The sequence below is a fragment of the Telopea speciosissima genome, chromosome 9 (assembly GCF_018873765.1).
Source record: "Telopea speciosissima isolate NSW1024214 ecotype Mountain lineage chromosome 9, Tspe_v1, whole genome shotgun sequence".
NCBI lineage: Eukaryota > Viridiplantae > Streptophyta > Magnoliopsida > Proteales > Proteaceae > Telopea > Telopea speciosissima.
In genome coordinates, this window is record NC_057924.1 from 23970216 (window position 1) to 23980564 (window position 10349).

At 37.9% G+C, this 10349-nt stretch overlaps 2 protein-coding genes across 2 annotated transcripts; both read right to left on the reverse strand.

Moving 5' to 3' along the window:
• Window positions 1-963: 963 nt before the first annotated feature.
• On the reverse strand, window positions 964-1981 carry LOC122638769 (beta-glucosidase 12-like). Its single transcript, XM_043831617.1, has 3 exons — window positions 1825-1981; window positions 1463-1574; window positions 964-1169 (listed from the first exon to the last, which is right to left on the reverse strand). The coding sequence occupies exons 1-3, from the start codon at window positions 1979-1981 to the stop codon at window positions 1001-1003; spliced, it is 438 nt and encodes a 145-aa protein (XP_043687552.1). The 3' UTR covers window positions 964-1000.
• Window positions 1982-2059: 78 nt separating this feature from the next.
• LOC122638770 (beta-glucosidase 12-like) lies at window positions 2060-5157 on the reverse strand. Its single transcript, XM_043831619.1, has 6 exons — window positions 5100-5157; window positions 4752-4843; window positions 3587-3830; window positions 3333-3426; window positions 3013-3230; window positions 2060-2097 (listed from the first exon to the last, which is right to left on the reverse strand). Exons 1-6 carry the CDS (start codon window positions 5155-5157, stop codon window positions 2060-2062), a joined length of 744 nt encoding a protein of 247 aa, XP_043687554.1.
• Between the last annotated feature and the right edge of the window lie 5192 nt (window positions 5158-10349).

The window sequence follows — 10349 nt, forward strand, 5'->3', positions numbered from 1 at the left end:
CACTTCTCTAACACAATGGGTTACCTTCCAAGAAATGGAGCGGAGGAAAGGCTGCAAACCCATCCACTGTTGAGTGACAAACCAAGGAAAAGACATAGCGTGAAGCACTTCCACCACAGCTATAGAGTCACACTCCACCCAAAGATGAGTGACTCCAATCTCTTTTGCTCTCATGAGACCAAAAAAATGGCCCCGAACTCAACTTCATAATTGGTCACGGTCCCAAGGAACACACTAAAAGCAGCAATAGGGACGGCCCGATCATCTCTAAGAATACCATCCGCTCTAGCCCTGCCCAGATTCCCTAATGAGCAATCGTCCACATTGAGTTTCACCCAACCAGGGGAAGGGCAGCGCCATCTCACTTCAACCGTCACCCTAGAAGGTTTAGGGAGAATGGGGATGCCAGTCTTCTAGCACAGCACAACTCAAGAACAGAGGAGAACGGATTGGTAAAAGACCAAGAGAGCTCCTGCAGAGACATAAGGAAACCAGACCAAACCTTCTCCACGTCCAAGGCGAACCCCTCAAATCTTCTATTATTATGTTCCCGCCAAATACCATACATCAATAAGATCAGGCCCACTACCCAAGCGTCCTTTATAGGAACCACTCTAGCTTTTCTTTTACCCCAAAGCAGAAACTCTTCCAAAGAAATCAGGCTTGGCCATTGAGCACTGAACATATCTAAAAACCTCTGCCATAAGCGAAGAAAAAAAGGGCATTCCAATACTCAAAACATTTCTCATCTTTAGCACATGATCGAGTTATTATCAAAGATGTATAATTAAAAGTAGGAACTACATGATAACTATTGACTTGTAGTTGATGAAGCCATCTCACTTCTACCATGAGAGAAATCTACAGCTTAGAAAGCATAATAATAAGCTAATAATATCTGATAAAAGCTGCACCTTTGCTAAGCATTGCCGACTTATTATGTAACCCATAGTCAGTCTGAAATTTAGTCCACATTACATGGCCAGCCACTGTTCACCCACTATTTTCGGAGAAATTTTTTGAACCAAATGGCTGACTTCTTTGGGTATCTCTTCAACCCATCTTTATAATCTACGTAGTTGATGCCGAATCGTACGGTATATCCACTGCCCCACTCAAAGTTATCCAGTAGAGGCCATACAAAATATCCCCTCACATCCACACCATTCCTATACAAATTACCAAAACACATAATTAATAGTAAGAACAAGCCTTTTATCAGAGGAAGTGCTCTACGTACAATGGATTTGGATCCTCTACGTCGCAGCTGCCCCATCCTGTCGTGCTGTGCAGACACAGGGCCCTGCACAAAGACCACCTCAACCCTACCCGAGTGGCGGTAAGGTGGTCTTTGCAGGCAACCTGTGTCTGTGCAACACGACAGGATGGCGCAGCTGCACCATAGAGGATCTGGATTCACGTAGAACACAAAAATCAAGAATTTATTAACAGTACAACTCACTTGATCATGGCTCTTTGAACAAATAAAAGATGGCGATGGTGAAAGCTTGCTCTCAAGTCATCCTTTAGGGCTTCCTCCAGCGTTAATGAATTGTTATTCAACTCTCCCATTCCTGTTTAGAGGTCTAAAAGAATTTTAATTTTGATTACTACTAGTTTCTATAACATTGTTTAGCTACTAGGTCTTGTTTGTTTAGAAGTAAAATGAAGGAAAATAAAGAAAAATAAAATAAATGGAAGTACAACTAAGAAAAAAACAAAAAAAGATTACTGGTTTTATTCAAATTTTCACTCACTTTATTTCAAACCAAACGCCCATTCTAGCTAGCTAGTGGTACTCAATTGAACTTCCAATTGCCTTACCATTCTCAGTGATGTACATAACAGGATTGTTGTATTTTTTCTTTGTGTAAACCAAGAGATCTCGGATTCCCTGCGGACAAACAAACTGCCATGCTACACCAGTCTGGAATTTAATAAAACCACATACACATTGAGTAAAATATATGGTGGACACCATCAAAGGATGAAAGTTTCTTGTAAAAACAACAACAACCAATAATAATAAATGCTTTTGTTTATATGGTTTCTGCTAAACTCATACCTTCAGACCAATAGGCATCCCATTTCGCTTAGCTGTTACATAAAAGATGTTAGAACAAACATCAATCAAAACACAAACAAAAACAAAAACAGAGCAAGATGGCACGAAAATTTAACATGGTTCACACACCAGCAATATGGTGTGCTACATCCACGGGTGAAGGCGAATATGTTTCACTGTGTAAATCGGAGAAAGTTACAATGGAGCTCTCACAAGAGCACCCAAAACGATGCTGCTTCACTCTCCCGAAACCCTAAATCGAAAACCCCAAAATTCTCACACTCAATACAACAAAGCAGGTAGAGAATATAAATACTCTTCCATCGGATCGGGTCGAACCGTAAACCGGTCTACATGGGGAGGGAACCCAATATTATATATGTCCACACCCAAGCCCTTACGGGACTGATGTGGGACTATTGTAGATAACATTACCCCACCCTTTAACAGCCGACGTCCTTGTCGACCCACTCCGGATCAGGTAGCCCTTTCTAGGCGGCTCTACCCTGCTCCAGAATTCTGCCTAGCAGTAGGTAGCCCTTTCCCAGCGGTTTGCACTCTGGCACCAGGTCGCCCCTCCCAAGTAGTAAACCGCAAAGGACGGGTCAATGAACGTACCAATGTTAGGATTGGAAGAACTCACCCTTATAAACTGTTCTACAAGAGGAAGGAACCCAATATTATATATGCCCACACCCAAGCCCTTACGAGATGGCCCAAGCCCTCCGCTTCCATCACAGATCTCAGAAAAAGGGTCATTCTTCGAAATGGGTCCAAGAATTCGAAACATACATAACAAAAGATAATAAAAATCAATATATATTATATACATTGAAGGCATCTATTTTTTTTTATTTTTTTTTTGATTGGTAGAAAGCAGAAACCTGTTGTATTGGCTGGCAAAATAAAAATAAAAAAACATGCAAAAGTTGAAACTATGGACTTACTTGTACACTTGACATGATGATCAGTGGTGTAACTTTTTGTAAAATTGTTGGAGAAGGGGAGATTAGCAACATAATTGGAAGTATAATAGTTTATTCCAAGGAAATCGAATGACCCTTCTAGCATGCGAGATTGGTCTTCAGAGAATTGTGGCAACCGATCACCAACTAAGGTTCTGATACTTTGAGGGTACGCACCATATGTTAATGGATCCAGAAACCTGTAGTAATTAATAAACCATAAAATTAATTAAACAGCAGTAGTCTCAACATAACCAACAGCTTAATTTCACTACTAATACACAATTAATTAATAATCTAACCATCCAAACATGAAATCAAGAGCTTGTTGAGCAGCATCTTTATTAGACTTGTCTTTAGAGAAAGGAAGAAACCAATGTGAGACTAGTGTTATTCCTGCCTTTTTGTGATTCCAGGATTACACTCACATACATATCAACTATGTTAATTCAAACAACAAGAAACACGAAGAAACAAAACAGATTCAAGCAAGAATGACACAAAGATTTAACGTGGACATATCAGTTTAGTGAAACATGTTAATTAGTTCTCTCACTCAGTTGGTACTTCTCCTTGTATTCCCTTACTGCTGCAGCATGAGCAAGAAGCATGTTATGGGTCACAATATATGGTTCAGTCCCTGAATTTCCAGAACTACAGTTTCCCACCGACTTGGAGCATCGTCCCGGGGCCTTGTTTCCCTCGGCATAGTCGCTGTTGCTGAAGGCCCATGCGTCATTGATTGTCACCCAGTGCTTCACACGATCTCCAAATTTTTCATAGCAAAGAGCGGCATAGTCCTGAAAGTCATCACTGTTAGATAAATGAGAGAGAGAGAGAGAGAGAGAGAGAGAGAGAGAGAGGTAAGTGCAGGGGTAAGGCGGTCATTGCATGTCCTACTATATCTGTGCAACACACGACAAGTCGGGCAGGCAGCAGTAGAGGATCCAAATTGGCAGATGACATCTTTAGGTTTCATATTTATTAATGTTATATAACTAAGTTAGGCCTAAGCAGTGGACCCTAAGGATGCAAGTTTGGCCCAAAGACTCCAAGCCGGCCCAAAAATTCACTGCGTAGGGTAGGATTTTAAGCCCGTGGGCTGGGCTAGGATTGGATTTCTAGGTGCTGGATTGGGCTAGGCTGGACTGAGGTCTTGGGATGAGCCATGGGAACCTCTGGATGGGCTTTAGTTTTCAAAAACCCGGCCCGGTAGCACCCTAGTGGAGCCCCATAATTTTAGAACTAAACCAGATATTGAACCTTTCAGGGATCCAATTCCAGTTTTCTTGGTTTAGCCACAGTTCTTGACAAAAAACAGGGTTCTGATAGGAAAATCAGGAACTTGTTCTTGTCCAATTTCAGTCTAACCCAGCTTGACTAACCAGTCTGGGCCGGTGCCGGCTTTTAAAATTGTGTTCAAACCAACTAACAAATACCTAAAGCAGTATTGATGGTCCAAATCGAAATGTTTTAATAAGAATCAATAAACTGTTCAATATGGGATATTGGAACCATTTAATAAACGGTACGATTTTGGTTTCTACCCTTTATCCCTTGAACTGAATTGGAACCAAACCGATTACCCAGACTTGACCCGATTAACAACCTTAGGACTATTGGGTTGATTTTGGTCAAACCAATCAACTTATGACTCATTCATGAATGTTGGTGCTTAATACTTATTGAATATTGTACTTGTCAAGGGAAATGAAGAATACCCACTTGATGTGAGGACTTAAGAAGCCACCATAATCATCTTCAAGGGCTTGTGGAAGATTCCAGTGAAACAGAGTAACAAATGGCTGTATTCCTGCAATGAAAAGCAAACCAATGAATAAGAAACCATTAGAGTGCACTATGTGTTATCTTCTTGGTTTTAGATACCGTTTATCCATACCTTGTGTTTATCATGTTCTTTATCTGTTTTATGTATTTTATTTTTCTTGCTTGGGGTTGGGCGCGAATGAATGAATAGCCTTCTTTTGAAATCAATGATGCATCATGATTGTGGAATGCCCCTTCATTGGCTGATCTTGAGCATGTACATTCTCATAGAAAGGCATCACCTTCTTGGCTAGATGACCATGCTGAAGACTTCCTATATAGAATGGAATTAATGGTCATTATAACGGATTTGATTAAGGTAAGCGTACCAGCTCGTGATGATTAGAGATTGGAATATTTCCAACACTCTAGTTAATGAATATGAACACAATGGATCAAGAACATGGATATGCTCTATTTTCGCAAAAACAGTGATGGCCCTGGCCGGCATGGCATTGTGATGGCCTACAGAGAAAGAACAAGGGACACGAGAGAGGACCGGAGGTGACTTCGAAGTAGACACTTTGATGCTTAAGTCAGTTGCTTTAGCAGTAAGAACGAGTATAGGTAGATCAATGCTTAGAGTAATCAATAGAGAATTCGAGTTATATACTATAGTATTACTATATATAAAAAAAACTAATGTTTAATTCAAAAACTAATATTTCTATTAAAAACTAAATTTTTATCAACTGATAGATTGAGGGTAACCAAACCGTTTTTCAGTTAGATTCAGGATGAATCCAACTGACAGACTTAGAATAGCCAAATAGTTTTTTAGGAAGATTCACGTTATAGAATCATGAGAACCAAACGATTTATTTTCCATAATAACGAATCCATAGATGGTAATTTTGTGGATAACCATCCAAAATCAATATAAGCTCCAATAGATTTACGCAATCAAACACACCCTAAGGTAAGCCTGAATTGAACTATATTGGCATTAAGCTCAAATTTGAACTCTAGTAGGTTGGGCTTGGGGTTTGATCTTATTCAGAATCCATCTATTGCTCAACAAAGCTTTGCTGAAGTTGCAAGTTGTAACCATTGGTCCAACAAATGGGAAACCATAAGTTTTAAGACTTCCAAGAGTGCCACTCTAGTATATATGCCTAGTAAAGCATGGGGTAGAGGTTTCTCATGACGTCAAACTGGGAAACCACACTAAGGTTGTCAATATGTTTGATTTCAGTTTTTTTATTCCAATTATAAGGCCCTCCACGATAATACTTCTATTTCTAGGTGATGCTTCTATTATAGAAATAACTTGATATTTTTGTTTTTCGGTTAAATTTCTCGACAAAAAAATAGTGTTTGGTTACACATACTAATTTCTATTTCTGGGTCAAAAAAGTAACACAAACGCATTTATTGTATGATTAATTCCTTTTTTTTTTTTGGAACTTTTATAAATTTACAAAAGTGTCATTGAATACCCAAAAACACCAAATGTGGTGGAGGTGGCAGTGGTTGAAGTTGCATTGGATTGAAGGTGGTGGTAGTGTTGGAGATGGTGGCGTAGTGTCATTAGTTCCCTCCCTCCCCTCTACACACAAAAATAAACAAATAAAACTGTAGATTATTCCTCGAATGCACATCCAAAACACCTAGTACAAGTCCTCGATCTCCTTTTCTACTTGGTTGGAGGCATGGTTCAAGGAATCATAATTGGATGGACAGTTTTTATTTATTTATTATTGAATTGGATTATAATCAACAAATCCGATTCCAATTTCGATCAATTCTGGTCAATTTCGATTGAATTGAAATCAAATTGATGAAAGCAGATTCCATTGTCGATTCAGCTTACTAGTTGAAAGTGATGATAGTGATGATAGCGAATAGAATCAATAAATTATTTTTACTTTACTACCACCCAAACACTCTATAATGTTGATTCAGCTTACTGGTTGGAAGTGATGCTAGTGATAGCGAGATGAACAAAAGAAAAATGAACCCAAACATGAGACATTTTCTAAGAAATTAAGGAAAACTACATAGAAACATGAAATTAAGGAATTAAAAGATTCTTAGAAAATTAAATTAAACAAATAGGAATCATAATAAAAACCATATATACCCAATTGCCAAGACCAAAACTTGAAATAAACTAAAATCAAATGGATATTAAATGAAAAAATAAAGGTAGAAACACACCTAATTGAAATTGAAGTAACAGTACTACCAGAAATAATTAATTTAATTAAGAGCTTAATTAAGCAATAATGATAATATTTACACCGTTAAAAGTCTGATCCATATCATCATCATCATTCCACTTAATTAAGCACATTAATTTCTACCCAAAAAAAAAATAATTAAGCACATTAATTCTCATAAAAAGGCACCACCTTCTTAGCTTCCAAGATTTCTTTCCATAGAATGAACCAACTAAGATCCAAATTAAACCCATCGCATCCCAAGAATTTATACTAATCTGTATTAATAAATATATTAATTGTAATTTCAGGGTCCTAGTAGCAGCAGCAACAGCAACAGCAGCCATGGGAGAAGAAGTTGGATCTGGACCTCAGTTGGTTCACTTCCTTGGAATATAATCATGGAAACAAAGAAGACGATCCAGTTTTATGGAGAGGATCGGAGGATCGACTAATGGCGAAGTATCAATCAATGGTTCCTTCCTTCCTTCCTTCCGCGGTGGGTTTAGTTTGTTTTCTCCTACCTTTCCCTAACAGGTAGGAACCAGGAATTATATATATCATACTATCATACTATCATATCATACTATATTATAAAAGTAGGAACTCAAAAGTCATGACAAATCTTTTTATACCAAAAATATCCTTCAACAATATTAATAAACCCAAAAAATACCCTTCATTAATCTCTCATTCTTTAGTAGATAAATGTATTGCCTTTTCCACTCCCTCATTTTCTCCAAAGAAAAAATAGGTTTAGTTAGTTCTGTCATGTTTTCCAAGATTTCTTTGATTTTGATTGGTATAAATACGATTCAAATCACGAAAAAAACCAAGATTGTGGTGATCTCACTGGTTCTTAAAAATGAAATGTCACTCTACCTCGTCACCAATGGACAAATAGTAATAGTTAGCTTGCTCCAAATTCCAATTTATATTTTTTCGATTTGAAAGTTCAATCTCGGTGGTGAATCGAAACGTGTTCCCAGATCGATTCCGAAAGCACCCACTCCAAAATCTACTTGTTTTGTTCACTCCACTTTCAATCTTTCCAGTGAGTTGCAGTGCTGACCACTGGTTATGTCACATTATAATTACAGTCCCCTTTATCCATAATTTTTTTCACCTCGTTTTCTATCTTATTGCCACTTTTAATATTATTCTGGAGGCTTTATTGGATAGATTTTTATGTTTCATTGAATTCTTGAGCAGTGCTAGTTTGTATGGGCCATGGCCGAACCCCCATTACCTGTTGAGACTGAGAATAAGTTGTGGAAGGGTGTCTTCGTTGTCATTGGGATCATAACAACCCTTGTTATCGATCTATGGTGTCTTACAGGCATGATTCTTCTCTCATTTCCTCGTAATCTTAGTTATCACCATTTATATTATGGAACATAATCAAGAAAAGGTTCAATCTATATTCCCAAGATTGCAGTTATCACCAAGTTTGAACTTTTTTTTATTTATATTATTTTACTTCTGCTACTTGATCTTTAGAATGTGTTTTCTCTTTTAATTTGTCGAAAATGATCCAAAATGTCTCCACGAAGTGTTCTTCTACGAAGAGATGCCGGGATGCAATTGATTTAGCATTTTCCCCTAACATGGTCTCTTCTCTCATGTCTTCTCTATTATTGCAACACGAGAGAATAACAGCAATGGTGGCGCACCCAACTCCAAAAACCTCCCACTTGTCGGCTCGATATAACAGCGTTTTGAAAAAAAAAAATCTCATGCAAAGAAAATGATTAGTCAAATTGGGAGAAATTTCTTAAATAGAAAGAGATTGGTTTCCATTTCCAATCTACGGTTTCAGAAAACGCTCTCCTTCTGCTGGAGCTATTCAAAATTAGGGTCCTTAAATCACTCTGTTGCATGATTTTGGGTCTTTTGAAGTTTCTAGGGATTATCGTTTTTGGATATGTTGGCTGAGGAATAACCACAAGATGTGGTCCCCTTATTTTTCCCATTAAATAAGGGGAGAAGGCGTCGGCTGAATTTTATCCTATGCTTGTATAATGCGAAAAGGCTCCTGTCCTACAGTGGCGGGAGCTGGAGCGTCCAGCCCAGCAAAACCACAGCAAAAATAGGAATGGGGTGGTCATTTCACAGGTGGGTCCCACATGGGTCCACATGTGAAATGACCACCCCACCCCCTGTTTTTAAGTGGTTTTGCTGGGCTGGATGCTCCAACTCCCGTTACAGCAACATAGGTCAAAGGGTTATAGACGTAAGCTTGACAGTGTTTTGAGTGGTTTTGTAATATCCAAATTCAGTCTGGGTAACTGGGTGGCTTTGAAACATGGATCCGCATGTAGGAAAGGTCAAACAATATTATTTTGTGGTATAAGGTAATTTTCCTTTTTACCTTGAATCTGATTAAAAAGTTTGTTAAGATTTTGTATTGAACTTTTGCTTACCAGTATTGGTTGACATATTATTGGTTTCTGCCTTCAAGTCAAGAGTATGAAATTCTCTCTCGTCTATTGAATTTCTATTGGATTAGCCACAAGAATGTTCACTTTTCTTGTCCATTGTTCATCTCTTAACATCAGCATTGTGTTCTACTTTTCTCAGTTTTGAAGATGTACTAATCACACTAAAGTAATTTCCATCCCCCTCCCATGTAATGGACATCTGAACATGCATTGCATTCTATTCCACAAAAGGTACTTCTCAGTGTAGTGAGTGAAAGCATACCTTGGTAAAGTGACTGAAACTACCAGCATGTGTATTAGGGTCCTGGACCTTGTATATGCTCATTGAATATTCATTTTCAGAAATTGCATAGAAAAGGGTCAAAAAAAATCATGTGAAACCACAAGGAATAGTACCAGTTAAGGATTTTAAGATTTTGTGGATAATATTCCTTCTAGAGTTTGTCTACTTCCTCGTTTTAAATCTTATACTAGATCTTCTATGCTATTTGATAATAACTGGCAAGGCATTGTCTAATTACTTATACTAGATCTTCTGTGCTATTTAATAATAGTACGGTGGGCATTTTGATCGCCATTCTCCCCTTTCGTTTCCCATGTCTTTGACAGTGTTTTGAATTGATAGAAAAAAATGTTAGCTTTAAAATATATTTAATAAATAGTTTATTTTATTTTAAGTTTCAAAATGTTTTGACTGCTTTGTTATGGTGTGGGACTCATGTGATCAAAGAAGTAATTCCAAAGGTTGTAACATTCTATGGGTACCCTAAAGTCTATTCATGGTCACTATCATGAGTGGAAAGGTGGGTCAAGGATATTGAATGAGATTGATTTCCCAATTCATGGCCATAAGTGATGTCTCTCCCTTTATGGGGTATTAAGGCATTTA

Excerpts from the sequence above, each read along its gene's own strand:
- LOC122638769 (XM_043831617.1), bottom strand. The coding sequence starts at position 1,981 with ATGGTGTCCACCATATATTTTACTCAATGTGTATGTGGTTTTATTAAA. Across the intron at positions 1,575-1,824 it reads TATGTACATCACTGAGAATG|GAATGGGAGAGTTGAATAAC; the intron begins GTAAGGCAATTG and ends ACCTCTAAACAG. Across the intron at positions 1,170-1,462 it reads GTTCAAAGAGCCATGATCAA|GAATGGTGTGGATGTGAGGG; the intron begins GTGAGTTGTACT and ends TAATTTGTATAG.
- LOC122638770 (XM_043831619.1), bottom strand. The coding sequence starts at position 5,157 with ATGACCATTAATTCCATTCTATATAGGAAGTCTTCAGCATGGTCATCT. Across the intron at positions 3,427-3,586 it reads CAAGGAGAAGTACCAACTGA|GAATAACACTAGTCTCACAT; the intron begins GTGAGAGAACTA and ends ACAAAAAGGCAG. Across the intron at positions 2,098-3,012 it reads TCATCATGTCAAGTGTACAA|CTAAGCGAAATGGGATGCCT; the intron begins GTAAGTCCATAG and ends TTTATGTAACAG.